This window comes from Marmota marmota, unplaced genomic scaffold (assembly GCF_001458135.2).
Source record: "Marmota marmota marmota unplaced genomic scaffold, marMar, whole genome shotgun sequence".
Taxonomy (NCBI): Eukaryota; Metazoa; Chordata; class Mammalia; order Rodentia; family Sciuridae; genus Marmota; species Marmota marmota.
The window spans coordinates 45,243,264-45,269,815 of record NW_026000037.1 but is presented as its reverse complement, the minus strand read 5'-3'; the positions used below and the strand labels follow the sequence as shown (position 1 = coordinate 45,269,815).

At 37.7% G+C, this 26,552-nt stretch overlaps 1 protein-coding gene and 1 long non-coding RNA gene across 5 annotated transcripts in view; one reads left to right on the top strand and one right to left on the bottom strand.

Moving 5' to 3' along the window:
* The window catches only part of LOC107136868 (cytohesin 1 interacting protein), a 61,140-nt gene that overhangs the window by 8,427 nt on the left and 26,161 nt on the right, over positions 1–26,552 (top strand). Inside the window, exons 3-4 of one of the 4 annotated variants that reach the window (XM_048812292.1) lie at positions 57–113; positions 24,430–24,509. The exons of 1 other annotated variant lie outside the window; for it this stretch is intronic. In XM_048812292.1, the coding sequence (XP_048668249.1) occupies positions 71–113; positions 24,430–24,509 (123 nt within the window). In that variant the 5' untranslated portion in view covers positions 57–70. Of the gene's footprint in view, positions 1–56; positions 114–24,228; positions 24,510–26,552 lie in introns of those variants that run through there. 2 more of the 4 variants (XM_048812294.1, XM_015479197.2) reach the window with 2 other exon arrangements.
* On the bottom strand, positions 11,667–12,638 carry LOC125619404. The gene is made up of 3 exons (XR_007350935.1): positions 12,539–12,638; positions 12,135–12,201; positions 11,667–11,871 (listed from the first exon to the last, which is right to left on the bottom strand). It is a non-coding gene; the product is annotated as an uncharacterized LOC125619404 (long non-coding RNA).

The window sequence follows — 26,552 nt, the reverse complement described above, 5'->3', positions numbered from 1 at the left end:
GCTAATCAGAAGCACAGTTCAGACTTCTGTCTTCTCTCTGTGTTTTATATTCATAGAAACTGATCCCGAGATGACTAGGGAGCACCACCTCTTCCTGGAAACTGTGCTGGATAGTGAGTCTACTGTACTTCTGATGCTGCAGGGAACACACATCACAGCTATTGTTCTGAATGATGCAACTCTATAGTGACTCTTTATTACCTGGAAAGACAATAGTCCCTAGAAATTGGGATTCTGTTTTCTTAGAAGCCTCTTTTCTGTGTTCACAACTTTAGTTGGTTTTCGAGAAAGGCTGTGCTAACCAGAAAAAAAGACAAAAACGAAGCTGGCAAGGTACACGTGGTGGTGACAGGATCCTCTCTATTTTAAAGTTGTCTGCAACAAACACAGAGATAATAACAGGGGAAACTTCCTTAGAGTAGGGAAAAGAGAAACACAGTGGGAAAGAGGGAGATGAAGAAAAAAGGGCAGATCACTGGAAACAGTGATGAATGTGATTTCAAATCTGAAATGTCGGTGGCAATGTAGAAACGGAGCTTAGAAAAAACAAAAATATCAGAACACGTAATGTTGTTGGCTACCTCTTTCAGAGCACTGGAGCATAGAGGACAACTGCAAGGAAAGCCCTGTGCTTCTCTTTTTGAGAATGTTGATAAAAGCCAGTGTTTTTCTAAAACAAACCGATTCTCTGCCCAACTTTACATATTTATCAATGTCACACAGCTTTTCAACTTTATCTCTAAAACGTTCAGGTTAAGATGTTTTCAGTCTCTACATTTTAACATTTTATTTTTCTTGTGTCCACACACTCTCCAATGCATGCTACATTACAAGTTGGGGAGGGGGTGTGGACAGCAGGAAGTAAATGTACTTGGTTTAGTCAATGTTGTTTGTCTTTTCTATAGTCTAAATATTTGGAAGTTTTCAACATTCCTTGCCCTCAATGAATTAGAATAATGTGAAGCTCTAGTTATTTCCTTTAAACACCTTTGTCCCCCAGGATGGGTATATTTACCTCATTTTTGCTTAGAGCCTCTACTCCGTGGTTATGAATTTACGTTCCTTGTTTCTAGTTCTTACCCAGATTTCTTGGTTCTAAGCAAGCCCTCTCACTTTTGTTCTCAGAATAATGGATCCCTGCTTGGTCCACATACTCACACCTGTGCTTTTTGTTTCTACTTGTCTTCAAATTACTTTGGGGTCTCAGTCTTGTCGTCCTTTTCACTACCAGCTTGAGTACAACCACCTAGTCCATGTCTCAATTTTGAGTGACGACTTATATAGGCATGGTAAAAAGAATATGTATAATTTTTGTACTGATATACATATTATATATATATACACACACACATATATATATATGTTTATATCAATAGATAAATGTATATGGTTAAAACATGAACATAATTATGTCAAATAAATTTTTACAGAAACAAAGTGTATTTAAGATTGAAATCTTCAACTGACTCACCGCTAAACTATTTTCTTTCTACTCAGTAAGATCACATGGGGCTCTTCATCAGCTCAGGATATGAGAAGCAGGTTGTTAGATCTCCAAAGCATGATGTCATTGAGTCTCAGGGCATTAATCATCATGGCATATGTATTATTTCACTGCTTTGCTCTGCTGAGCCAGGGAGATGATGCATATGAATTCACACTCCTCCACTGTCACCTTCTTTCCTCTTCTATCTCCATTTGCTCTCTGAAGGCAGTTTTGGCTGCCACCAAATACTGCACCCAAAGTGTCAATTTTTTTAAATGCAAATGGTGTTGTGTGTATTCATAAGAACATCTCATCATTTGGGCCAGTCCCCTCTCAGTGGGTATATGCCTACTGGTATTGTAACTGTGATTTTGTTGCAGCTATGCATCCAAGTTACAACTAGAATTGTAAAAATGCTAATTTAAAACTAGGATATGGTTAGGTAGGCTCAGATGCCTCTGGAGTCATTAAGTCTGTTTAGAGGCATGGAGCTCTATCAGTCTGAGATGTATTTGTTTGTTTGTTTGTTTTCATGTCACATAAGCCTTTCTGTTCCTTCTTGGCATTTCAGTTGACATTAACCTCTGATGTATGTCCTGCCAGTGTTTTCTCTAGCTCTAAACAATCTCCCATTCACCTAAGAGAGACTGGGCTGGGGATGGGGGGAGAAGTAACAACTGCCTGTCTGTGAGATGCTGGAGATGTTAAGCCTAAAAGAGGAAAGAGACTTTGCCTTAAAAATCTTAGAATATAGTGGAAATAGAGATAAGAGAGAGTTAATATGGCATGGTAAAAAACAAAAAAATCTCCTATGCTGTAGTTAAAACATAGTAAAAAGAGGGACCCTCATATTGACTTTTGGAGACGTAATCTAGAACTTGAAGGAGAAGAGCTTAAAACTTTGGGGCCTGATGCATCTAGGCTTTGATCCATGGATACACTGCAATTCCAGAATCTTCAGGAGGACAAAGCAGAAATCAGCCAAAGCCAAGCTTGACCAGGCTCTGGAAAGTGATAGGAAAGATCATTTTTTGTTTGTTCGTCCTTCATCACTGAATTTTGGGGAGTGATTTCTCAATGCTTTTTAACACATCTGAAAAACAAAAATATATAAACAGTGATTTCTTTTCAATGAAAAACTTGGTTTTCTTTTGGTTGATTCGCTGGGTTCCATTCCCAGTGCCTTGTGCATAGTAGGCAAGCACTCCACCAAAATTTTGAAGGTGCCTCTCTGGATCCAAGTACTCTTCCTGGGGTCTGATACTGGTCTGCCTTCTCCGGATATTGGTTTGAGCTAGCAGAGTGACCTCCTAGGATGGACTACCCTTTTGAATGGTCTAATTAGAAAGATCTGTGCAGACAAGGTAGAAGTGAAACTGCCCCTTCTTCAGGATACCTTCTGTAGGTTTATCTCTGCTCTGCTTGAATACTGACTTCACTGACTTGGATTTCTTAAACTTTATCATCCTCATGCTTGCCACAGTTGTTCTGTAGCTCGATCCATCTGTAATGTCCTGGGTCTCAGCTTGTTTACCCCTTCTCATTATTATTCAAATAGCATTCCAAATATCTTTATGAATGCTACTGTTATTTTTATGACTATTAGTACTACTAATAAAGTCCTTTTAAAAATTTTTAGTGACTACATGCTAGGCACTGTCCTAGGCATATTTTCATATCTTCCGAACAACTCTGAAAAAGTAAATGCTTTTATTTCATAGTCATGGTTACCAAGGCTAAAAAAATTTAAGAAATTTCGATTCATCAAATATTGTCCTCAGGATATAGAGCACGTTTACAGGTTTATGGACCATCTTTGACACCAAACTGACATTCAGCACTTTTTACAATTCCATTGAGTCATAGAGCCTGCAGGTGCTGGCAGTGTTTCCTGGTACAGGGACCATGGGCAGCCACATGACTAGAACAGTCAGGTGTGTGTGGTGTTGTTGATGGCTCCTGCAGGTTTCAAGGCTAGCAAAGAGTCTTCTGGGGGGCAAGCATGACCTGGAGAAGAAAGTACATGGGACTCCAGAGTCAGCCAGAAGCCCAGGCACTTGTCTTTCTGCCTGAGAGCAGAATAGTCAGTAGGTTCTGGTTTTCTGTTTATCTTGATTTTTTGTTTGTTGGTTGGTAGACTCTGCTGGATGTTGATTGTAATGGACTTAGTACTGTTAATGCTTAGTAAAAATATGATCTTGAAATACTGTAATTGAAACCATCCCACTCAGAGAAAGGGAAAAAGGAACTTGGATCAGAATAAATACCACTAACATCAGCAATCCCTACATAGCCCTGCAAATATATTGACCTTTTAACACGCTCTAGAAGTGTTGTTTTTAGAAGAATGAATCATTTCTTATGATAACAAAAGTTTTTCTACTTACTTTTTTTTTGTCACAAAATTTGAATTGCTTATTATCAGGCCCCAATTGTTTAGATTGTACATAAGCAGTATTTTCAAGTACTAATAAGCTTCTATTGTACAGGCAGATTATCAAAAGCAAGTTAGAGACTTTTCAAGTTCTCTAGTTATACCTCAAGCTCTAGATACAACATCAAACTGGAAAACATATGTTGCCCATACAGAGGAGTAAGAATGAACATATAAGAAACAGGTTTAAACTTACTCTTTACATGAGGTAAGGGGCCATGTGTGTAAGTGTGCGTGCTTTGGCAGGTGAGTAGGAAAGTGTAGACATTCCTTGCCTAGAGGGGATGAAGTTAGAGCAGGTGCCCTATTGTTTCTGATCAGAGCACAGAGAAGGCACTTTCAGTGCTGGAAGTATGTATGGCCTTTGTCTCAGAGAGAAAGTAGTTAGCCCCTGGCTATGGGCTAGTGGGGCTGTATTTCCTGCTGTTTTGACTTCAGTGATCTTCCTATTGAAGCAGCCCTTGTGCTGATGACCTGTGATGGAATAGTACTTCCAAGATATCAGAGAGTCATAGACTTGTATCCTATGATAGCTTCCTTTTCCGAAATAAGGGGTAAATAGTCTGGAGAACCTGAGGCTGATTGTATTGTATTGCATGGAACCTGTGTACAATTTGTTGGCTGGTGATTTGAACCAGCTTTCGGAAGCACTGAGTAAGTGTTGTCACAAAATACTTGCAGATGATTTTTCCCCCTTCAAGAACTTTGTGGAGAGCTCATTAGGAACTCTTCATGCCCCTATGTGACTCAACACAGTGTATCATTGAGAATTTTGAGTATGCAGTCTGTACAGCCTGCTCTTCATAGTCATTACAATTCACACACACTTTGATTCACATTCACAAAGCAGAGATGGAATCAGTGAGATTTTGTTCCTTAATCAATCTCTTGATTTATTTAATCTCACCCTAGTTTAATACCAAAGGGATTTAAAATGGCTAAATTAATGAAATTCAGTTAAATTGTCTCTTGACCATACTTAGCATAATTTCTCTACTTTTTAATTTCAATTTCTCTATTCTTCAGAGAGCTTTTTCTTCTTTTTCTTTCTTTAAATCATTGTGGATATAGAACATCCTCTCATACTTTGAGTAGCTGCTATCATCTCTATGTTAAAGAAAAAACAGATATACAATTTTTCCTGAAATGCCAGAAATTTTCATGAGGTGAAACATCTAGTTCATAAGGAAAAAAGACAACCCCAGCTACCCTTGAGGAACTGATAAAATATTTCATCTGTTTCTAAGATACTTGGGTAAGTTCAACTAAACAGGAAACAACAATTGAAGTCCTGAGTCAGAGAGGAACTACTCATTACTCATTAGAGTTTACAAGCAGAATGATGAGGCCATTACCCTGAAATCTATAAACCTTGAGACAATATATTGTCAGTTATGAAAGTACTATGGTTATATGCTCATTATCATGTAATTTTATGGATGATTCTGCCTTGTCTATTTTCCTATGCTACTAAAATGCTTCATACTTATAGATAGAGCATGTTTTTGCAAACTGTGTATGACATAAGGTACTTTGAGCAAGAAGAAGATAAATTACTCTACTTACTCTTGTGAATAACTTACACCACCCTATATAATTTGAATGGAAAAAGTACATACAAGAACAAATGGAAGGCTGTGGCTGTGGCTCTGTGGTAGAGTGCTTGCCTAGCATGTGTAAGGCACTGAGTTTGATTCTCAGCACCACATAGAAAAATAAATAAATAAAATAAAGTTGTTATGTCCAACTACAACTAAAAAATATTTAAGAAAAAAAAAGAACAGATGGAAAGATCAGTTCTCCTTTGACATAACTGAGACAATGTTCAGTTTCTCTAAATACAGGGAAAGGCCAAACATTAGGTGCAAAAATATTGTAAGCACAGATCTCTTTGGCCTCTTTCGGTGGACTAGTCATCTGTAATACTCAGTCAACTTGTCACACCCAATGAAAACCATGAAGAAGGGGAAGCAGAATGGGGAAGTGGGATGGGAGGTATAAATTCAGTGGTCTTTTAGCATCTTGGAAAATGTAAGTCAGTGTGGCATTTGCAGAAGTTATTGCTTGTTATCAAAGCCATCATATACCTTCCCATGCAATCACACCTAAGAATGCTGCTTCCCTTTTATCCTTTGATTTAAAGCGGAGTAAGAATATCTTTCTTCCTAAAGCAAGTCCTATTCGGCCACTTGGACTCTCTGTCCACATGCCATGCCAGTGCTCAGTAGCTCAGGTATTCTGAGACATTTTACTAATGTTTATTCAGTACTTGCTATTGTGTTCTCTACGTTTACATAACTTTGATTTTCACAAAAGCCTCTATGAGATTAGTACTATTTTTGTATAGATGTGAAACTGAAGCACACAGAGATAAGATGCAGCTGTTCCAAGAGACTGGCTGCAAATTGTCTTTATAGGGAACCTACAGCACGTGTTTGGCCCTTCCCCTCCCTCCCACTATTGTACCACTGTAGAAGTCAAGTCAGAGAAGTAAGTCCATGTGTAAGGTAAGGAGTAATGCATACCAAGAGATAGGCCAAAGAAGACTTCCTTCTCTTACATCCCAGGGTGGCTCCACAGATGTAATTATTACTAAATTTTTATGCATTTAAATGTTTTCTATGCGTAAACCAGTATATGCCCACTTTTGTGTACACATTCATTTTTGCTTGTGGCTCACTTAACATAATTTTGCTACTACTGTTGTCATTTGTGAACAAGCTTGTCTCCCTGAATTGACTGTAAGCTTTTTGAAGTCATGCTCTGTATCTGTTCTGGTTCTCTACTGTGACGAAACAAATAATCCCAAGGCTTAATGGCTTACACCAACGTTTATTTTGCCCAAAGATCTGAATTCCGGCAGGGTTCAATGAGAATACCTGTCTTTGCTCCCGCTAGGGATTAGCTGAAGCAGCTTGGAGGTTGGGCTGGAATTCTATGAAGGCTCCATGGCTCACATGTGCAGTGTTTGATGCTAGCTCTCAGCTGTCGGGACCTAGGGGAGAACCCATGGCTGGAGCACATACATGTGGACTTCCTAAGGAGGTGCACCCTGGTTTCCTCAGAGCATGGTATTAGGTTCCCAGGATTCTTAGAGAACTGGGTAAAAACTGTATTGCCTTTTATAACTCATCACTGGATGAGTTATAAAACTGTATTACCCAGGCAATACAGTTTCTAGCATCATTTCTGCAGTGCCTACAGGTTTACCCAGATTCCAGGGAAGAGAATGTCCATCTTTTCTCTTAAAACCCACATCATAAAGAGAGCATGTGCAGTGGATATAACCTGAGCCCATCTTTGAAAGATACAATATGTCACATATATATTTTAGTTTCAGACTTGTTCATCCACTTTCCAGACCTGTTTCACAGTTTTGTACACAGTGGGTGCTCAATTAATGTCCAGAACATGGAATTGTTGAATCAAATTTAGGAGAAGCAGCTTTCTGTATTGAGCCAAACTAACATGGGAGAGAGGAGATAGCTCACACAAAATTGGGATTTGGGGTATAAAATCCCACCAGGGATGATTATAAGGAATTGCTAGAGAAGATGCTTAGGAAATGATTCTTTTGGGTAAATGGTGGACGTCTCTCCAGGAGGCTTCTGAGGAGTTCCATTTTGATTGTGAAGAGGAAGGGGGATAGAGCTGGGCTAGGGTTCAAGAGAGCAGATATAGCAAAATGGCAAATCCTTGGGAATTACTGCTTTTGAAAAGCCGTAGAACCTTGGTACTTGTTGATTTTTCCATTGTCTGTGACTTCCGTAGAGTAGGAAAAAGAGAAAACTAGATTTTCCAATGTAGCGAGGCTTTATAACAAGGGACTTGATTTTTGGACTTCAAAGTTTTGCTACTATGTGCTGGAGCTTAACTGCAGTGCTGAAAATGAAATTAGGGTCAGATAACTGAGCAAAACACTTAGGGTTATTACCACCACTGTTCACAATGGCATCATCCTCCCTGTCCCTAGGGATGGTGCAGAGTCCTTGAGTCCCCTCCCATTGCCCCTCAAGCCTGTTGCCCCACAAGGTCCTCTTGCCTTATCTCTCTGCTATGCTCCTTCCTTCTGGTTTTTCCTTTTCCTTCCCTTCAGACACTGTGCTAGTTCAAGCCTTTGTTATCTATTTCTAAGATAGATTATGGCACAAGATGAACTGGTTTCAACTCTCTCCCCCTCAATTATTTTATAAACCCACTGCCAAGTCAATTTTCCTAAAATTAGTTAATTTATGCCTCTGCTTAAAAATAAAATATTGGTAATACCCTTTGATGGTTGAATCAAGCCCAAAGAACTTAAGTGTGTCAGGTCAGGGTCCTCATCAATCAGCCCCAGTCATGTGCATGGTAGTTTTCTCTTAAGCCAACCACACACCTGACACAGCAACCTGGTTGCTGACCCCTCTTCCTGTTTTCTCCTTTGTCGACTCTCCTATCCTCTTATTTCCCTGGCCACCATTGCTCACTGTTGAAATGATACTGATTCTCTTTCATCTTCTTCCTTCAAAGCAGCCCTTGTCCCTATCTAAAGAAGAAGGTGATCTCTGTTCTTTCTGAATGGCTTTGTGTCACTTTCTCTCTGGTGCTATAGCAGGGCACTCTGAGATCTCTTCCTGGATGGAGGCTCATGCAGTACATTGGGGGATGTCCTAACTTCAACTAACTTCAGCATTGTTTCTCCACGATCATAGACACACTTGTAGTAGGGCTTTGCTAAATGTTGTTGTTTGGAATTGCATTTTCACAGATTCACATTGGGGAAAAAAAAACAAGTTTAATCTGGACCATCAATTTAAGTTTTTATTTATACAGAGTGTGTAAAGCAAATGCGGAGAAAAGATCTGATTGGTTTGATATCTTATTACTGTAATCATAGTTTCTAAGTCAAAAAAATCAAGACGTGATTTTAGAAATGATGTCTACAACATAGTTGTCAAAGGACAAAATACAGTTTCCTTAAAATGTGCTATATGGAATTTGATTCCTTTTGTATGTGGGAGCTTAAAAACTAATGTCATTTTTGGACCCAATCCCCACATACATTAATAAAGCCAATGATTTATTTTCCACTAGCTTGGAATGGGAAGTCTTTAAACACTTTTGGATTGTACATCTTATACCTTTTTGTCCTCATCTGTTTTTTGAATTAACCTCTATCACGTGCTGTATTTATGAGAGAGACCAATAGTGTGTCTGTTTCCCTCTTCATCTATACTAATGAGATTAACTGATAAGAATCAGAGTCACTGAAAATTGTGTATTGAAGTCATAAAATCGGATTTTTAAAGAAAAGTATTTTCTTGTGACTTGTTAACAAAATTCTCTTCTTTTATGTTAAAGGTTATAGTGTTCAAAACCGATTCTCTTTGCACCTTGTGACAATATTTCAGTTACCCTGTTTTCAGTTTTGAATACTTTGCCATTTTTCCATCAGTACCTGTAGGTATCATGTAGTTTTTTTTGGTAATGCTATTCATAACACTCTCCTATTCAGTCTCCACCACACACTTAGCCATTATTTGGGGCACAGGTTTTCTTTGAAGCTGGTGGACCTTTGTGCACAGATGAAACCTGCACAGGAAAGGGGATGCTTCCCACCTTCCTCTCTGTTGGACTTTTTATCACTGCGTGACAATATTTTCCACTCCTCTGTAGATAAGAATCTTTCTGTAGATTTTCTATATTGAACACCGAGACTAAATGCTGTAAAGCAACATTAGCTATTCTTACCACATTCATACAGATTAAAAGCGAGTCAAAGACAATTAGGTTACTCTGGCAGGAACCCTGACCCACAAACTGATGGTTCTTGATAGTGCCTTTCAGCATGTTCTCTTTGGCAAATGCCAGGAGACAGACTAAGGCAATTTTCTTTTGTCCTCCCACCCCTTTAAAAGAATAGGCTGTTTTCCTTTTCCCACATTCTCCATCCTTTGCTTGTTAAGACTTAAAAGAGTTAGACAAGTGATTCTGCTCAGTTCTTACATGTAGTCACTGGATTTCAAGCAAACTTCTGCCCCAGATGTCTTTTCTAACTTGGTAAAACTTCAGAGATGCTCCATAAAGTGCCTTGACATTCCATGCCAATGTTCAATGAGCTTGCCTTTCAGGAAAGTGCCACTTCAGATAGTCACATGGGGTTGGTTTTCATCTGGATGTTCAGGTGCACCAGCTCAGCTCTGTCTGATCCTCCTTTAGAGGACAACAGAAAGCCCGGTAGCTCATGAATCCTGCTGACCTCACCAGGACAGACCCCATGATGGAAATCTTACCTCTTTATGACCTCCTTGCCTGAATCCTCTTCAGGATTTCTACAGCCCGGGAAAGGCCAAATTTAGGGCTGCCTTTGCCCTAAAATTATTTTGCATACTTCAATTTCTCCTACATGAAATAAACTCAATGGGAGAAGTTGGCTTTTTAACCACCAGCTCAACTCCAGTTCAGAGATTGAAGGATCTGGAAGGGATACTCCTGAGACAGCTTCTAGTCAAAGAAATTCTCAGTCATCCAACATGTATGTTTTTATGTGCTTGGGATTGAACACTTGGAGACAGATAATACATATTTTCTAAAGATTTATTTGTAAATTATTATCACTATTAAATGAACCTAACAGATTCTCCTTGAACAAGAAAAATTTTGTCTTAGAAAAAATTTATGGTTTCTAGTATATTTAGGATTATTTTCTGTCTTATTGGGCAAAAATTTCTGAAGGGAAAGGCATAATTTTTTTCTAGGTAACACATGTAGGAAGTTTTTGTAATAATACCCAAATTCCTCCTTTTTGATAAACTAAGATTGATAAAAAAAAAGACTGTGTTAATGCCCATGTGTACTTTTTATATTTTAATATTGTTTAAGTTAACCTTATATTTCTTGGGTTTCTACCTTAGACATCAAGAACTCAGGAGGGAGAATATTTCTTAGAATATGAGCTCCCTTCTATCTGTATATTTATTACTTTTCATGAGAAAAAAAACATGTTTCCACATGTGTGTACATATACACTGAATACAATGGGTTTCTATTGCCTTGCTATAATTTATTTTCCAATGAAAGTCTAGTTACCATGCTTAAACTTATGTTCTAGCTCCTCTCCTACCTCATCCCAAATAACTAAGCTCAAAAAAAAAAAAAAAAAAAAAAAACCTTAGATTTATCCAATTTCAAAGAACAGAAAAAAAAAGGAAATCAGTATTTCATTTGGTGCTGTTTTATCTTGGACTATTTCCATGTACCGGTAAGAATGAAACCTATTTTTTTCTCCTGCTTTCCTATAATTATGTTTTAGTATTGAGATTTTTTTTTGTCAGAGTAGATTTCTAGCAATTTGGTAAATGTTTTAAAATCAATCAGTCTTTAAAAAATTTGTCCTGCCAAGACTGTGAACTACATTCCTACATATTCATTTTTGAATTGATGGATGGATGACAGGCAGTAGGCAGCAGGATTGAGCACTCAACGATTCTCATGTCAGGATTCAGAAATCTTCACAATCTGATCTGAGCACGCGAGAAAGAGTAGGAAAAGCGCAAAACCAGAAATATGTATGAGAGTTTGATTTTAAGTCAGAAAATAGCAGCAAAGAATTATTTTTACTAGCAGGAATAGCAAAATAGTAAAGCTAAAGAAGCCTGGAACTTTTGATGTCATTATGAATAAATGAACTGATTATTTTATGTTTTATTGAAAAGTTATCTGTTATGCCACGTTGAAATCTTAGAGATTAGTTGAAAGAGAATAAAAATGATTGAAAGATTCGAGGGCCAGATTTATGAGGGAAGATGAGAAAAGACAAAGTTCTAATGATATTCTTCCAGTAAAAGGTGGTGAGGTTCGATGGGAATAGCACTAGTTTGGGAAACAGAGGCTGGTGCTTGTCTTACAGCTACTTCCAGTGATCCACTGTGTTTCCACTCAAGTTACCGCATACTGGGATCAAATTGTCCATCTGTGCAGAACGAGAGGATAGTATTGGGTTATTTTTAAGGTTCCCCCGATCCAATTTCATAATGGTTTCTCATCTGTGAGAGAGATGAAACAAGAAGAAATGTTCAGAGTATATAGAGTTAATTTGTTAAGGAAAAGAAAAACACACAGCATTTTAAAAGTGAAACACTTTAGATGAAACATCTAAACATTTTTAGATGAAACACTCAGAATTTTGGGAACATTATTCAACCTATGATGTTGGCCCTTGAGTTAAATGCTTACTTTCTCTTGTTTCTTTTGCAAAACCCATTGTGTCTTGCTTATTCTTAGCCATATTCAAACACCAACTCTAAAAGAGAGAAAAAAGAAGAATGAAAATAGAAGAATTAATGCAAGTACAGTTTCTTTAGGGGAGTCCACTGGTTTCCTCTCAGCCTGTCCTACTTTTTTCTTAAACCTGGCTTGCATGCAGACTTGGCGTGTTTCTTTGCAATCTTGTTAGAGTTTTTGCAAAAAAGTTACAAAAAAAAAAAAAAAAAGAAAAAGAAAAAGAATAACAATTACAAAACTAAATAGAGCTTTCACTTTGCCAGTACTTAAAAGCAAAATAGAATGGTGTTCCTCTCTGCACCCAAGTCCTACTACAGGAGCTCATGAAAGCAAGTAAATAATCAACTATTACTTACTTGGACAATGACAAAGAGGGCCTCGGGGCTTGTTGAGCAAGCACTAGATGATCTTCCTCTTTCTGTGCAGTGCAAAATTTCCATAACATGATTCCTACCCTAGGGGAAATCACATTTCAGAAGTTGGGAAAAGAAAGTTTGGATTGATTTAAGGTGGTTTGTGGGTCTCCAATCGTTCCCAATTTTCTGTACAAGTACTTTTCCTTCTTTGGGCAGTTTAATAGTTTTGTTTTTTTCAATTTTTTGAGAAAGTAAACCATGTTCCAAAAGGTAAACCCTAAGCAAAGGATACAAAACAGCATACAAGGGACATAGTGAAGAATCAAAAATCTATAATAGTATGTGTACTTATGAACTATTTACTACTTCAAGCGATTTTTACCCTTTGAAAAATTCCAAGGTATAAGTCATTAGTTAGCAATAGTTGTAAAACAAATCAGAGTTCATTGTACTGTGTACTATTGATCATTTTTCTCCCTACATTTTAGAAAAGATTTTTAGAGTATCTATTTTTAAACAAACAAACAAATAAACAACAACAACAAATCCAAAAGACAGTTAGTAAACCAATCCTTTAAGCCAGGTAAGGAGGAGAATCAATAGGTTGACAAATACCCCCTTGTACCTCCTGGTTCTAAGGATAAAATTGTGCCTGCTTTCCAAAGTGAAAAAGGTAGGACATGGTCCCTGTGTGCTCATGCTTTTGTGTATAATGTGTACACCATCTTTTGTCAGGTGTTATAAGTGAAACAAAATCTAGGACACAAACATATTTTGCAACCATTTCCGGAGATGAAATACATCAGCATGAGCAAGACTAGAGAATATTAACAATCTGCTTACCAGCAAGTGGAAGTGTTGTCCCACTCACTGATTATGGAGTTGAATATCATATCATAGACAAGAGCGACAGATCGATACAATCTGGCTTTTCCGTCATTCGGTTTCTTAGTTTGTGGCTAGGAGCCAGTGATATATTTTGCTCTCTTTGTTCTGCACTGCACACGTGCTCTGGTAAGCAGCTGCTCTGTCTTCTTTTCGGTGCTCAGCCATGATCAGTGTACTTCTGTGAGGTCCTAGGAGAATTTTCATCAGCCCTGGCCAGTAATTACTGTCGCTCTTCAGACACATCTCTTAGACATCCTGCATTTTTATTCTTCTCCAGCACTATGGAGAAGGGTGGGGCTGGAGTCACAGAGTTTATCAGCTGAACTTAACACCAGCAGGAAAGAAAAAAAGTGCTTCCTCTTCTCCCCGTAAATTGAATGAGGGCATATTTTTCTGATCCTATCTTAAAACACAGGTTTTGGGTGATTGCATATACTCTAGTTTTTTTTTTTCTTCTCTTTTTTGACCCCAGAATATTTAACATTCTATCATTTCCATTTTGATTTATTCTACCTGGTTTAAACAAAACAAACTGGTCAGGGACAACAGCTGTTTTATCTTCTCGTGCATTCCCACAGGCCCAACATTCCTCTGTCAAGCTTCTGAGCATCCTACCGAAGGAACAAGTGAAAAAACTAGGAAAGAAGTTGTTAATTTTAGTTATTTTTATCTGCTCCATTTCCTTTCATGTCACCTCAGAAACCTCTCTGACATTTAATCAAGTGAATTATCTGTTCCAAATATTTAATTTATTCATTTGTCATATATGTATTCCTAATTTTGTTACACTGGGACATTGTTTAAGGATGTGGGGGTCAAAAATATAAAATGAGCTTTCTGTCCTGATAATTGAATGACCATACAAATAAACAACTGGGTGATGTGTCACGGGATATATGAGTGAAGCATATACTAAATCCTATAGGAATCCAGGAGTGGTAATTAGACATTCTGGCGGCTATCATCAGGGAATACTTCACAGAGGAGGTGCCATTTGAGGTGAACTACTAACAGTGGATTGAACAGCAGTGACTAGAGACAGGAAGAGGATCAGAGGAAGAGAGAAGAGTTTAAACAAAGAAACTGAGGTTTGATAATGTCAGGGAAACTGTCAGAAGGAAGGCTATTGCATCTCAGAGAAGTAAGCCAGTTTATTTAGATTAAATGCTAAGACTGTCAAAGTAGGTAAAAAAAAATAAATTGTACATGATTTTGAATGCAAGGCTAAGAAGTTTAAACTTAATTCAATAGTTTTGGGGCCACTAGATGATCAGATAAGAAGAATTAGGCTGGGGGGACTGTGTATAGGGAGACAAGTTGTGGTAGGTTGTGGTGTGTTGAGGACTGAACCTCATGCCTGAAACAGGAAGATGCTGATGAATACGGCAAGATAGATAGCAGGTATTGCAGAGGAAGATGTGACGAAACATGAGATACTATCAATCAGAAAGAGAAGTCTGAGACAAAAGAGATGGGAATCTATGTTCTCCACTACAGGGTTTTCCCAGCAAGTCTTACTCTTCCTAGACAAGAGTTCAAACCACACTCCTTGCACTGTGATGCACACCTTCTCCAACTTGGCATTTTTGAAATTAGGATACTTCTTACCATCTATGTGCACATTTAAAGTGACTTTTTTGTTCTTGAAAATAAGTTAGTAAATCGATGGTATATATTTTAATTGGCACCTTATCATCAAAAAAGAATGTAAAATGTGTATTATTATTGTGTTTGAGTTAGGCTTTCAATGCAAAATTATTTCATTACTTATTGCAATTAAGTCAAGAAACAGTATAAATTATATTAAAATATTAATAATATTAATAATAATATGAATCATGTAAATAATATTCAGCAAATACCTACATTGCCCAAAGTAAAAAATCAATGGGAAATTAATCAACTGCCAGAGCTTTGGGCAGATTATGAATGTATTCATCAAATGCTTACTGAGCAGCTCTGATTAAAAAAAAAAAAAGTCACTCTTATAAGTTCTAGAGGGACCCAGGATAAATGAGATGGAGCTCTGCACACAAGAAAAAAAGGCACACAAGAAAAAAAAAAGACAATTATGCATAATTTTACCAAGGCAAAATGTGACTGATCACAGGACAGACCCCAAAGGCATGCTTTGGATTACCTGAGAAGATTCTCCCATGGCTGCTTGGGAATGTCAGGTCAGTCTTTGAAGACACTGAAGCACATATCAGTACTTGCTCCAGGGCCTCAGAACCCATGCTTAATCCATTGTCCTTCCTCCTTTGAAGGCATGCACACGGGGATGTGCAACCCTGAGAGGATGCTGGACATGGTCAGAGGAAGTGTTGCAAATAGTGTGGAGGAAGGTGTACTTCTGGAGCTGAAGTGATGGAATTCTCTTGGGGTTGGGACCCTGTGTCACTACCACTATGGTATGTGTAATGGAGTTGGCCCATAATGGTCTCCAATAATGTGGCACCGGGGAAGTGTAGCTTGCATTCTCCAGGGAACTTTTGAATGCCTCTATTTTTATATGACTTTGCATTCTCAAAGGTTGTTTCCACTTTCTCTGTCTTTTGCTTTGATCATGATGACATGTCATTACTTTCTGCACTGGGAATATGGGGAAACAGACTCCAAACTGTCACTGACCTTGTCCAATCCCTGTGGCTGGCAGGAAGTAGAGTTAGGGAGGGAAACAAGATGTACTAGACATGCACTACTATCTCCTACTTGGTCTTGGTCCTCCCTTCTTTTCACTGGTTTTATCTCATCAATGTTTTTATTATTTATGTATTTATTTATTTTTACAATCAGAGATGCAAATTGGCTGCTTGACACTGGAAATCAGTATTCCAATGTAAAAGATAACATTCACTTTGGCCAACTGGCAGGACCAGGCTGCCAAGGGTCTGCTAAAGCAGGCGGTAGCTTCTGTTTACTTCCACTGGAAGGAAGAACAGTCCTTGTGGGCTGCCCGTGGAGATGTGGTGTTGGGACTGCGTGGCACATTCTCAGGGCTTCTGCTTTTGGGATGAGGCCAGTTGTCCCTCTGTCTTAGGTTAAACCATACATTTCCTTATGTTTTTGCTCCCAGGTTCCTAGTAAAACAGGAAGTCAACAGGGCCATGGCTAAAGAGAAAGTGTCACTGTTTATAAATTCACCTCAATTCATTGCCACATACTCATTTATACAATTTCAATACTTGTTATTTTAATAACAAAACACAACAACAACAACAAACTTCTCTTGTGCTTTGAGTCAATACTTACCCAAAGTGATACTGGGTAGTCATTAATTTGGGGGCTGAATAAGACATTCCACTTTTAATATTTTCTTAAATATCTCTAAATAGGAAGAATGGATAGGACGAATTCCCAGGACTGACATAACAAATTTTCATAATCTCAGTGGCTTAAAACAGCAAATTTTATCTCTCGAAGTTCTGGAAAATAGAAACCTGAAATACAGGGTGCCAGCAGGGAACTGCTCCCCTGAGACTCTGGATACAATCCTTCCTTGCTTCTTTCTAGCTCATGGTGGTGACTGGGTTTATAACTGCAAAACTTGCAATCCCAATGTGTCTCTGTTCTCACAATGTATTCCTCTCTTATCATAGGGAGACCAATGGGATTGGATTAGAACCACTATAATGACTTCATCTTAATTTGATTACGTCTGCAAAGACCCTATTTCTAAATAAGGCCACTCTTACAGGTATCAGGGGTCAGGACTTACTGGTGCCTTTTTTAATGTGATTTTTTTAATGGGGTGTTCAAAACAAAAATTACTGACTAACGATTGGCATTCTTTATTTCATTATGACTGCTTATAAACTTATCATAGCATTTTATCAAGGTTATAGATTGCTTTGGGGAACAAGTAGAGCTGCAATAAGGCAAATATTTTGATCTTCTTTGATAAACCCATAGTATTTCTTAGAACCATTATTTGAATCACAATCGTATTAAAACTTATTTTTTCATTATCTATATCCTCTACTGGATCCTTATCTCCACAAAGCCAGGGGTCATATCTGGCTCCTTGTATATCTGCAGCGTTTGCCCAGGTGTGGAGTGGTGGTACTGCAGAATGGTCAACCTGTCATCATCCTTGTCCTCATCCATCATGTCCTCACTCTGGACATCCTGGGGTTTAGCTGTGTAATCTAAGGCGAGTATGTTAGCTTCAATGTCCTGTCCTCATCTGGGGGATTATGGCAAATGAAGTTCTATTCTCATGACTTCTATGAAATTAAACACATTTACTCATTGCCTTTCTGTTATTATCATTAAATATTCAGTAAGTACTTGTGGAATTCAATGGAAGGAGACTGCAGTTTAGCCATAGTCCTGTCTTTAAACCACTCTGTCTCTTTGGGGTAGACTGGATTTCTGGGGTTTCAGTTTTTCACAAGAAAATAAAGAGAGTTAGATGAAATGATTCTGAGGTTCTTTCTAGTCTGACATTCTGTAAATTCAGCCAGCTTCTTCTTATGACTTTAAGGAGAGAAAGTTGGGGAAGGAAGAAAAGGGAGAGAATAGAAGGAGACAGAGTTAGCCCTTTGATTCTATTCTTTATTGAGGATTATAATAAACTATGGATTTATGAAAGAGGGACATACTGTTATTGGTTTTTCTCCTGTGCTTAATACTTTGTGCTGTGTCTTTTTGACTTATTATTTTAATTAAATAAATTTTAGAACTATTTCTTGCCTGCCTGTTGTAACTCAGGCTGTGTGGTAGGTTATGGGCATATAGAAATGATTAATATACTCCTCTTCCCTGTATGGCATTTAAATCTCAAAGCAATTGAAAGTTCATATCTATTTAAAATTTTAAGTAGGCAAGTATAGAAATAAAATAGAGGATTCTGGTTTCTAAAAGTTAACTTTATTGTTCCTCTGCTACACACACACACACACACACACACACACACACACACCCCTTTCTAGATTTTGAAAACAAAAATGGAGAAGGTGAGGCACATTCTATTCATTGCTTCCTGTTGACCCTTCTCTGTTGGTTCACTCACCATGTTCACAGAACAAATCCCTACAGGTGGCAAAGTTAATCCAGGAAGCAGATGGTGAGCAGATTGGAGGGAGGACTATTTGGGGAATCCTAAGGTGAAAACTCTCCTTGGAATTGTTTGGATGTAGCTTAACATCTTTGTCCATTCAATCGGGTTGAATTTGGAGCCTCTCTAGTTACTGTTGAGCTGGGAATTGAATGGCGGGGAGAGTACAAGTGAAATAGGTTCAGGGTAGCATGTTTTAGGCAGAAGAGACAGTGAGGGCAAAAGCCCTGAGAAGGAACTTGCTGTTGAAGGGACAGAAGGAAACCCAGCATGATCAGGCTATGCCACAATACGAACTCATGGGATCTACCAGAACATGCGGGACTGTGAAGGACAGATTAAGACGTTTGGATTTTATTCAAAGGTCAGGGGGAATCATCCATAGTTCATGTGTATATTTTGTTGTTCCAAGTATCACACAAAATTCCAGTCCCCAAACAGGTTTTTTGTTTTCTAAGAAGTTATTTTCCAAAACCCTGAAGGCTTTCCCTATTCTGTGAAGCTGACAGACCATGTCTATTGGGCAAGAGTTAGATGAAGTAAAACTGCATTTCAGGATGACGCAGGGCATTAGGGGAAGAGGAAGGAATATTGTTATACTTATTTACTTTGAATTTTGATAAAAGATTTAGAAATGTAGCTGTGTGTGTGTGTGGTAGAGAAGAATGGGATAATAAATGGCCCATGAGAAAGAACTGCCATTTTAGAAACAGTGGTTCTCAATACCTCAAACCAATGTCCTTTTCTACCAGAAAAATTAGTTTTCTGTGATTAATTTCTCTCCTTTGCTGTACTATTTTGTGGGGACTTCAGGAGACCTTTCTGAGGAAGGACTTTGCATAGTTGGAAGAAAATGATAAAGAGACACCACAGATCCTGGTATGGTAGCACTTGTCTGTAATCTCAGCTATTTGAAACATTGAGACAGGAGGACCACAAGTTCCAGGCTGGTTTTAGCAACTGGCAAATCTAGTGTAACACCAATCAAATAATCTGCATCTCATGATCTTTCAAAGGACAGATTGTTGACTACTTTTTCAATATCTTCTACAATTATTGGTGTATTTTTTATTTCTGCCTTATGACACATGCACACATACTCAAACACACACCACTTTCTATTTATATATATTTTATTTTCTTGCCTAAGTGTTTAAGATCCTGCTCTTCAACTTAAATGGATTTCAATGAACTCATTTCACTAAATCATCACTATATAAACAAATGGATATAACCTACCAATTTTATTTAGTAGCCAAGATAATTGATTAATTTTTTGTTTCTCATGATACTAAATATATATATACACACATATATACACATTTGTTTATATATGTGTATAAATCAAATTTACCTTACATAAATTCAAGTATACAATAATAAAAATAAAATACTGCCTGTATAACATTAACCCATCTCTTATGTTACTCCAGAGAGTCAAATAAAGGCTTTCTATCCAAATAAAGGCAAAGTCCAAAATAAAACCAATTAGTGAAACAACAAAGCAAAACAAAATGCTGTGGCAGTCTAGGAAGCCAAATAAAATCTTGTTCACATAAAGGCAAACAGCCAAAGTAAAATAAAGAAAAAAGTCAAAAACTATTTTAAAGTCAGGACACAGAAGAACCCCTGTTTTTTAAACAACCACTCAACTCCCCTCCCACATGCAACCTAATGAATAAGAGCATCCCTGCTGCATGTATGATCATGTGGTAATGGACAGGGCAGCTCATAAAGAATCAAAGTCATTTCCTTTGAAGCTTTTCTTTCTGAATTCTTATTACTTAAGATAATAGCTTATTCTGTACCATGCACTGTTAATGGGCTATTTTATCTATTCCTCCCTAAAACCTTTTGTTCAGAACTGTGAAAACTGAGGTTTATAGAGTATATTAATCAGCTTAGGCACCATAACTAATACCATAGCATAACAAATGCCACAGTACAAGAAATACCACATATTGGGTGGCTTTACAAAACATAAATTTATTTTTCACTGTTACAAAGGCTGTGAAGTTCAAGATCAAGCTTGTGGCGAGGGCTCTTTCTGCCCTGTGATGGCTGATTTTTTGCTGTGTCCTTACATGGTGGAGAGAATCTCTGGTATCTCTTCTTTTGAGGGCTCTAGTCTTATCCTGTAAGGGTCCTATATGTCCACCCTCATTTGACTTAATTATGCCCTTACCGGCTCTATCTCCAAGTATAGCCACATAGAGGATTAGAGCTTTAATATAAGAATTTAGAAGACACAATTCAATGCTTATTCTTTAAAGCAGCAGAGTCTGGATTTGAATCTAAGTAGTAGCTTAGCACCGGAACTCTGCTCTGAACATTTTACAGCTGCCTAAGATTCTCATAAGGATTAGAAATGGTTGTCAATATTTTCTCCAAGACCTTGTGTTCCCCACTCTTTGGCATATCTCTCTTACCTGCCTCTACCAAATCTTTTCCATGTCCAACCCCTCAGGGTTCATTTCAAGACTAATTCCTTCCGAGGGTATTTCCTTATGTATGAACAAAATGCCCTGTTATGGCATGGTGTCTCCTCAGAGCTCATGGGTGAGACAATACAAGAAGGTTTAGAGGTGAAATGATTGGGTTTTGAGAGTCTTAACCCAATCAGTACAGTAATCCCCTGATAGGGATTAACTGAGTGGTGACTGTAGAAAGGTGGGGTGTGGTTGGAGGAGGTGGGTCATTGGGGGTGTGCCTTTGGAGTGCATATTTGGTGAGCTGAGCTTAGTTTCTCTCTACTTCAGGACAGTTTCTCTGTCCTGGGCTGCTTTCCTCCACCACACTCTTCTGCCATGATGTTCTGCCTCACGTGGTACCCTGAAGAATGGACTTGGTCTTCTGTGGATTGAGAGCTCTAAAACTGTGAGCCCCCAAATAAACTTTTCCTCCTCTAATTGTTCCAGTCAGGTCTTTTGGTCACAACAACGAAAAAGCTGACTAAAACATGCTCCAAATAAGAGGAATGTTCTTCCCCACCCAAATAAAGGAATGTTAGTTATTGAGCATGTTGTTGACAGTTTTAAGAGAGATTCTGTACTTATCTGTCAGTTAACCTTTTGGGGAGGTTTGCAATTTGAAATATGAGCTTATAGTACATCTATTTTCTACAAATTTGGTTTATCTTATTTGATGCTTCAGAACAACAGTATTTCTGAACTAAAAAAAATCCCCTTTTTTCAATATATATTGCTTCTACATTTTTTATTAACAAATATTTACTGAACAATTTTTATGCTTAAGACATGAAGTATAAATTTAATGGCCCTTCCTTTTAAAGAAATTAGAGAAAATTAGGTATTAGTGGAGAAACAGACTTGCATACAATTAACTATAATCCAGGTATAATATGTAATATCTCAAAAGAAAGATCTAAAAATATATGATATAAAATTTCAGAAAATGAAGTCAGATAAGAGCTTGGAAATATTTTTATTTGATTTTATTCTGTGCACAGTGAGGTACCCTTGAAACCTTTCGAGTTGGTAGACAGCTTGATCTGATTTATTTTCAGAAACACCTTTCTAAAGTAAAGTGGAGTCTGTAGGGGAAGAGAGTTCAGGCTATTATAATTGCCCCCAGATAAATCCTAAAGAGAAGCAAATTTGTAAATAGTAGAACAGTTTTTATAAGTCAAACATTTTTATAAGTCAAAGAGTTTGATGTTTGAAAGCCACATTCTCATTAAAAAAAAATGGTGTTTTCCTACAGTTTATCACAAGGAACACATTTGATCAGGATATTATTTAAAATATCTAATCACTAGTATGACAGGGCCTGGCAATCAGAACAGGAACTGACCAATAAAAATTAAACAGTTAATAAGGATATAAATAACAGGTGTGACTGTTATTTATTTACTGAATATTAGACCCAAACACCTTTGCTTCTGATGTTACACTCATGAAGCCCATAATCTGAATGATTCTGCTTGTAAGCACACTTCATAAATTACATAATAATTTTCCAGTTCCTTAATTATTGATTTATTTTTATAAAATACAGCTGAAGATCAGTGTAAGATACGGAATTGGTATAAATTTTGTACTCATCTATAAAATTTGTTGTGTCAGTTGGCCTATGTAGTCTTAGAGAAAGCAAACATAATTTATATTTGCTATTTTATGATATTAAAATATTTACATAACTTAAAAATTCCTAGGAGTTGATATATTGATGGATCATTAATAGTGTGGATTTAGCTGGGTGCAGTGATGCATACTTGTGATATCAGTCTCTAGGGAAGCTGAGGCAGGAGGATTGAAAGTTCAAGGCCATCCTGGGCAACTTAGTGAGACCCTGCCTCATGAAAAAAAGCAAGGGGATGAGGCTGGGAGTATAGCTCAGTCATAGAACGCCCCTGGATTTAATTCCCAGTAAGGGGGGTGGGGAGGGAGAAGTAAGGGCTAAGGATGTAGCTCAGTGCTCTACCACCCTGGGTTTAATCCCTAGTAACACTAATACACACACACACACAAAGAAAAAGAAAAAGAAAAACAAAAGAACTAAAGATGTAGCTCAATGGTAGAGGGCCTCTGGGTTGAATCCCCAGTAACAATAACAAAATAAAGCAAAGTAAAGCAAAACAAAACAAAAACAGAAGCAACAAATGTTGATTATAGCTATGTGCTTCATAGCCTAGAGATGATTTTAAAAATGAGTTTCTCTCATGTGTATATATACNCCTGTGTCATAATTCTATTCTAGTAGTGATGAGTCATGCTGTGACAGGGTTTTACAAATTTCTGATGACTCCATCTTTGGAAGCCCTGTTACCACTAACATTTGACAAGTTTTGCTTGAGCTCAATTCACCTTGACTTATAGCACACACATTCTACTTTAGTGCAAAGCTTTTCTAACTCTATTTAAAGTTCTAGAAAACTTCTTTCCACTTTCATTTTTATTATTCCTTTAACCTGCCTCCCCTGCTTCTTCCCCAAATCAGTTTTTTCAAAGTTACCTGCCCATGACCTCTGGGGGACAAAAAAAAAAAAAAATTGGCATCCGACACCCCTTGATACTCATTGGCATTTGCAGGGACCAACTGGAAACTCGATTTGCCTGTTATCTTCTTGCCCACTTCATTCCCCAGACCACTTAGTGATGCTGCAATAACGTCCAATCTAAGCCATGGCCAACACTGTGCCCTAAGTGTGCTGGCTTTCCCTTCCCACTCTATTGTGTAAAGATGGTGGGTAATTTAGAGCGGACAAAGTACTAGAAGGGGAATGAGAAGAATGCTAAATGGCTATAACCTAAATGATAGATAGAATGTCTTTTTGATGAACACTAATGAGCTAGTGCCTACTTTGGGGAAAGTACATTACAAGGACTTTAGGAGAGAACATTATGACCAGCACCTGTAATTCTTGCTTATGTTCACAAGAACTGTCAGCACATCCTGGCTCTTGTACTGCTAACGTTAAGGAAGAGCATGGATGGGAAACAAATGGCAGAACTTGGGGAAGTGTTTCATTCTTTTTTAAAAAAATAAAATAAATAAAAAGGCAGATGGAGTTTTGAATACAACTAGCTAAAAAGTATGAAAGGATAAGAGTTCTGGCTGTTTGAGGAAGAAAATAAGAAAAGAACTTTTTGTTTTAATTGTAAAAAAAAATCGCTTGAGGTTGTCTGAGGAGCTTAAAGCAAAAAGCATTGAGAAATGGGAGTGAACAGTAAGATAGGGTTTGTGTAACAAGTACCTCAAACCACAGGAGTCACGTGGGTTCTTTCTGCTCTGCTACTCTTGATTACTTGTCACAGGGTAGTACATTTAGCTTCCCCCATCCTGCAAGGCCACTCAGACATGTGCAAGCTGGAGTAGTCTTTATTCACAATGTCTTTACAAAGGCTTCTGCACCAGAGCAGCAATGGCAATTTGGTGGACTACTGCGGGGGTCCAGCATATAGCTCTTACCCTACCCTCACAGGACCTCTTACCATGGATGATAACAGAAGGATTCAGATGCTGGCAGACACTGTGGCTACTTTGCCTCGAGGACGAAAGCAGGTATGATGACTATTTTTTTTTTAACCTTAAAAGTGTTTGTGTTTTCTTGAGAGTAGAGTGATATGTTCATCTGACTTCATACTAATCAGAATTAATGACCAAGCCTAGGGGTGAGGAAAGAGGCAAGGTGCGCACAGATCTAGAAGACCAATTCAGAGATGTGAGACCAGAATCAAACACCTATTTTCCATCTTAAAAGACTGTTTTTCTCATTTGAAGAGGTGCTCAAGTAAAATGAAAATCGTTGGGCATGAGAATGATTTGATCTTTTCCCTCTTTTTGTCTTCATTGATTCTTTTCTTCCCATCCTCACTATTCCCAGTCTTTGACAATAATTTCAGTTTATAATCAAAACAGAATTCTTTTTCTCTTGGAAAAATTCTGTGCACTAAGTTATTTTTATTCACCTCTAGGGCACTGGCACATGCCTCATGCTCTTGGGAAGGATGGCTTTTTTGGATAGGTGAGTGCGGGATAGAGTGCCACTTCAGCTATTTAGTAGCTGTGGGATACTGCACAAGTCACCAGTCTAATATTCAGGTTGCTTTCTTGTAAAATGAAGATAATGGTAGAAGCACCCTTGTTAGGCTCTGTGATTCTTAGGTAAGGAATGTACAGTACCTAACAGTGACCAATATGCAGACTGTACTTATGAAAGGCTAAATTCTGTTATTTAAAAATTTTTATTGCAGAATATTTCTCTAAAGATGAAAACTCATTTAAAAAAATCCAAGTCCTGAATTTATTCTGATTTTTTTGTCCTTCAGTTTCTAAACCATAGCATATTTTTATGATTTACTCTTAGATTTGTTATATCCTGTTATTTAAACTTTTAAAAAGCACTTATTTACAAAATATTCAGAATTGCTTTAGAGCACGATTTTTTTTTTTCTCCCTTAATCTTGTGTATACATCATGTGCACCTCTGAATCCTTCTGATATCAGGATCTTGGAATTATAGCATGGAGGGAGAGTCATGATCTTTTTTTAATGATCCAATGAGTTAAGTCTTTGGTATTTTTCACAGTGAAGATAAGAACATGATTTTCCATGACCTAGATTATTCATCTTTCTCAATCCAAAGAGGTTTTACAGTACAAAGTTTAATATAATGATGAACATTCCCATCAATTGACAACCAATCTGAAAATAAAGCAACAAGAAAACACCAACATCTTTATTCAGTTTTGAGATATAGAGCAGCCTGTTTTCCTTTCTCTCTATTTGCTTGAAGCTATCATATTAAATATGATTAATTCGACTAGGCCATGATTTCATGCTTTTGGTAGAATACTTACTGCTAAAGCTGGTCATTTTTGAATCAGAGTCGAAACTTACTTCCCACCCTCCATGTCCTCCATACCTGCAGCTTTACTTATTTTATTTACTTTTCAGTTCAGACATTTCAGTGCAATAGGTAGTTTCTGAGCACCCACAAGGGGACAGATGTCATGCTACCCATAGGAGACACTGAGTAGAGCAGCACATTTGTGGCCCAGAGGTGTTACAGTTTAGGAAGTGGAATGAATAAGCATTATACAAAGTAAATCGACATAAATCCTTTCATCCAGGTAGCATGTCTTTGAATACAACCTTCAAGGATTTTACAGAGGAAGGGAATGATTATTGCTGAGGCACCATCCTAGTGCCTGGGGTCAGGATTGTGTAACAATAGTCATAGTGCCAGTGGGACCCATGCATGGGCAGGAGGTTCGAGGAGACCTCAGACCTGGGCTTCTTTGCAGAACATTTGGACAACTTCCCCTGAGAAAGCAGTATAGTCATCCCTTGGTATCCATGGAGAATTGGTTCAAAGACACCTCCCCCACAATGAATGTCAAAATCCAGGGATGCTCAAGTCACAGACATAAAATGGCATAATATTAGTGCATAAACTAGGCATGGCCTTCCTTATACTGTAAATCATCTTTAGATCACTTATAATGCCTAGTATTATGTGAATCTATATAAATAGTTGTTATATTCCATTCTTTAGAGAATAATTATAAGAAAAGTCTGTACATGTTAAGTGCAGATCCTGTA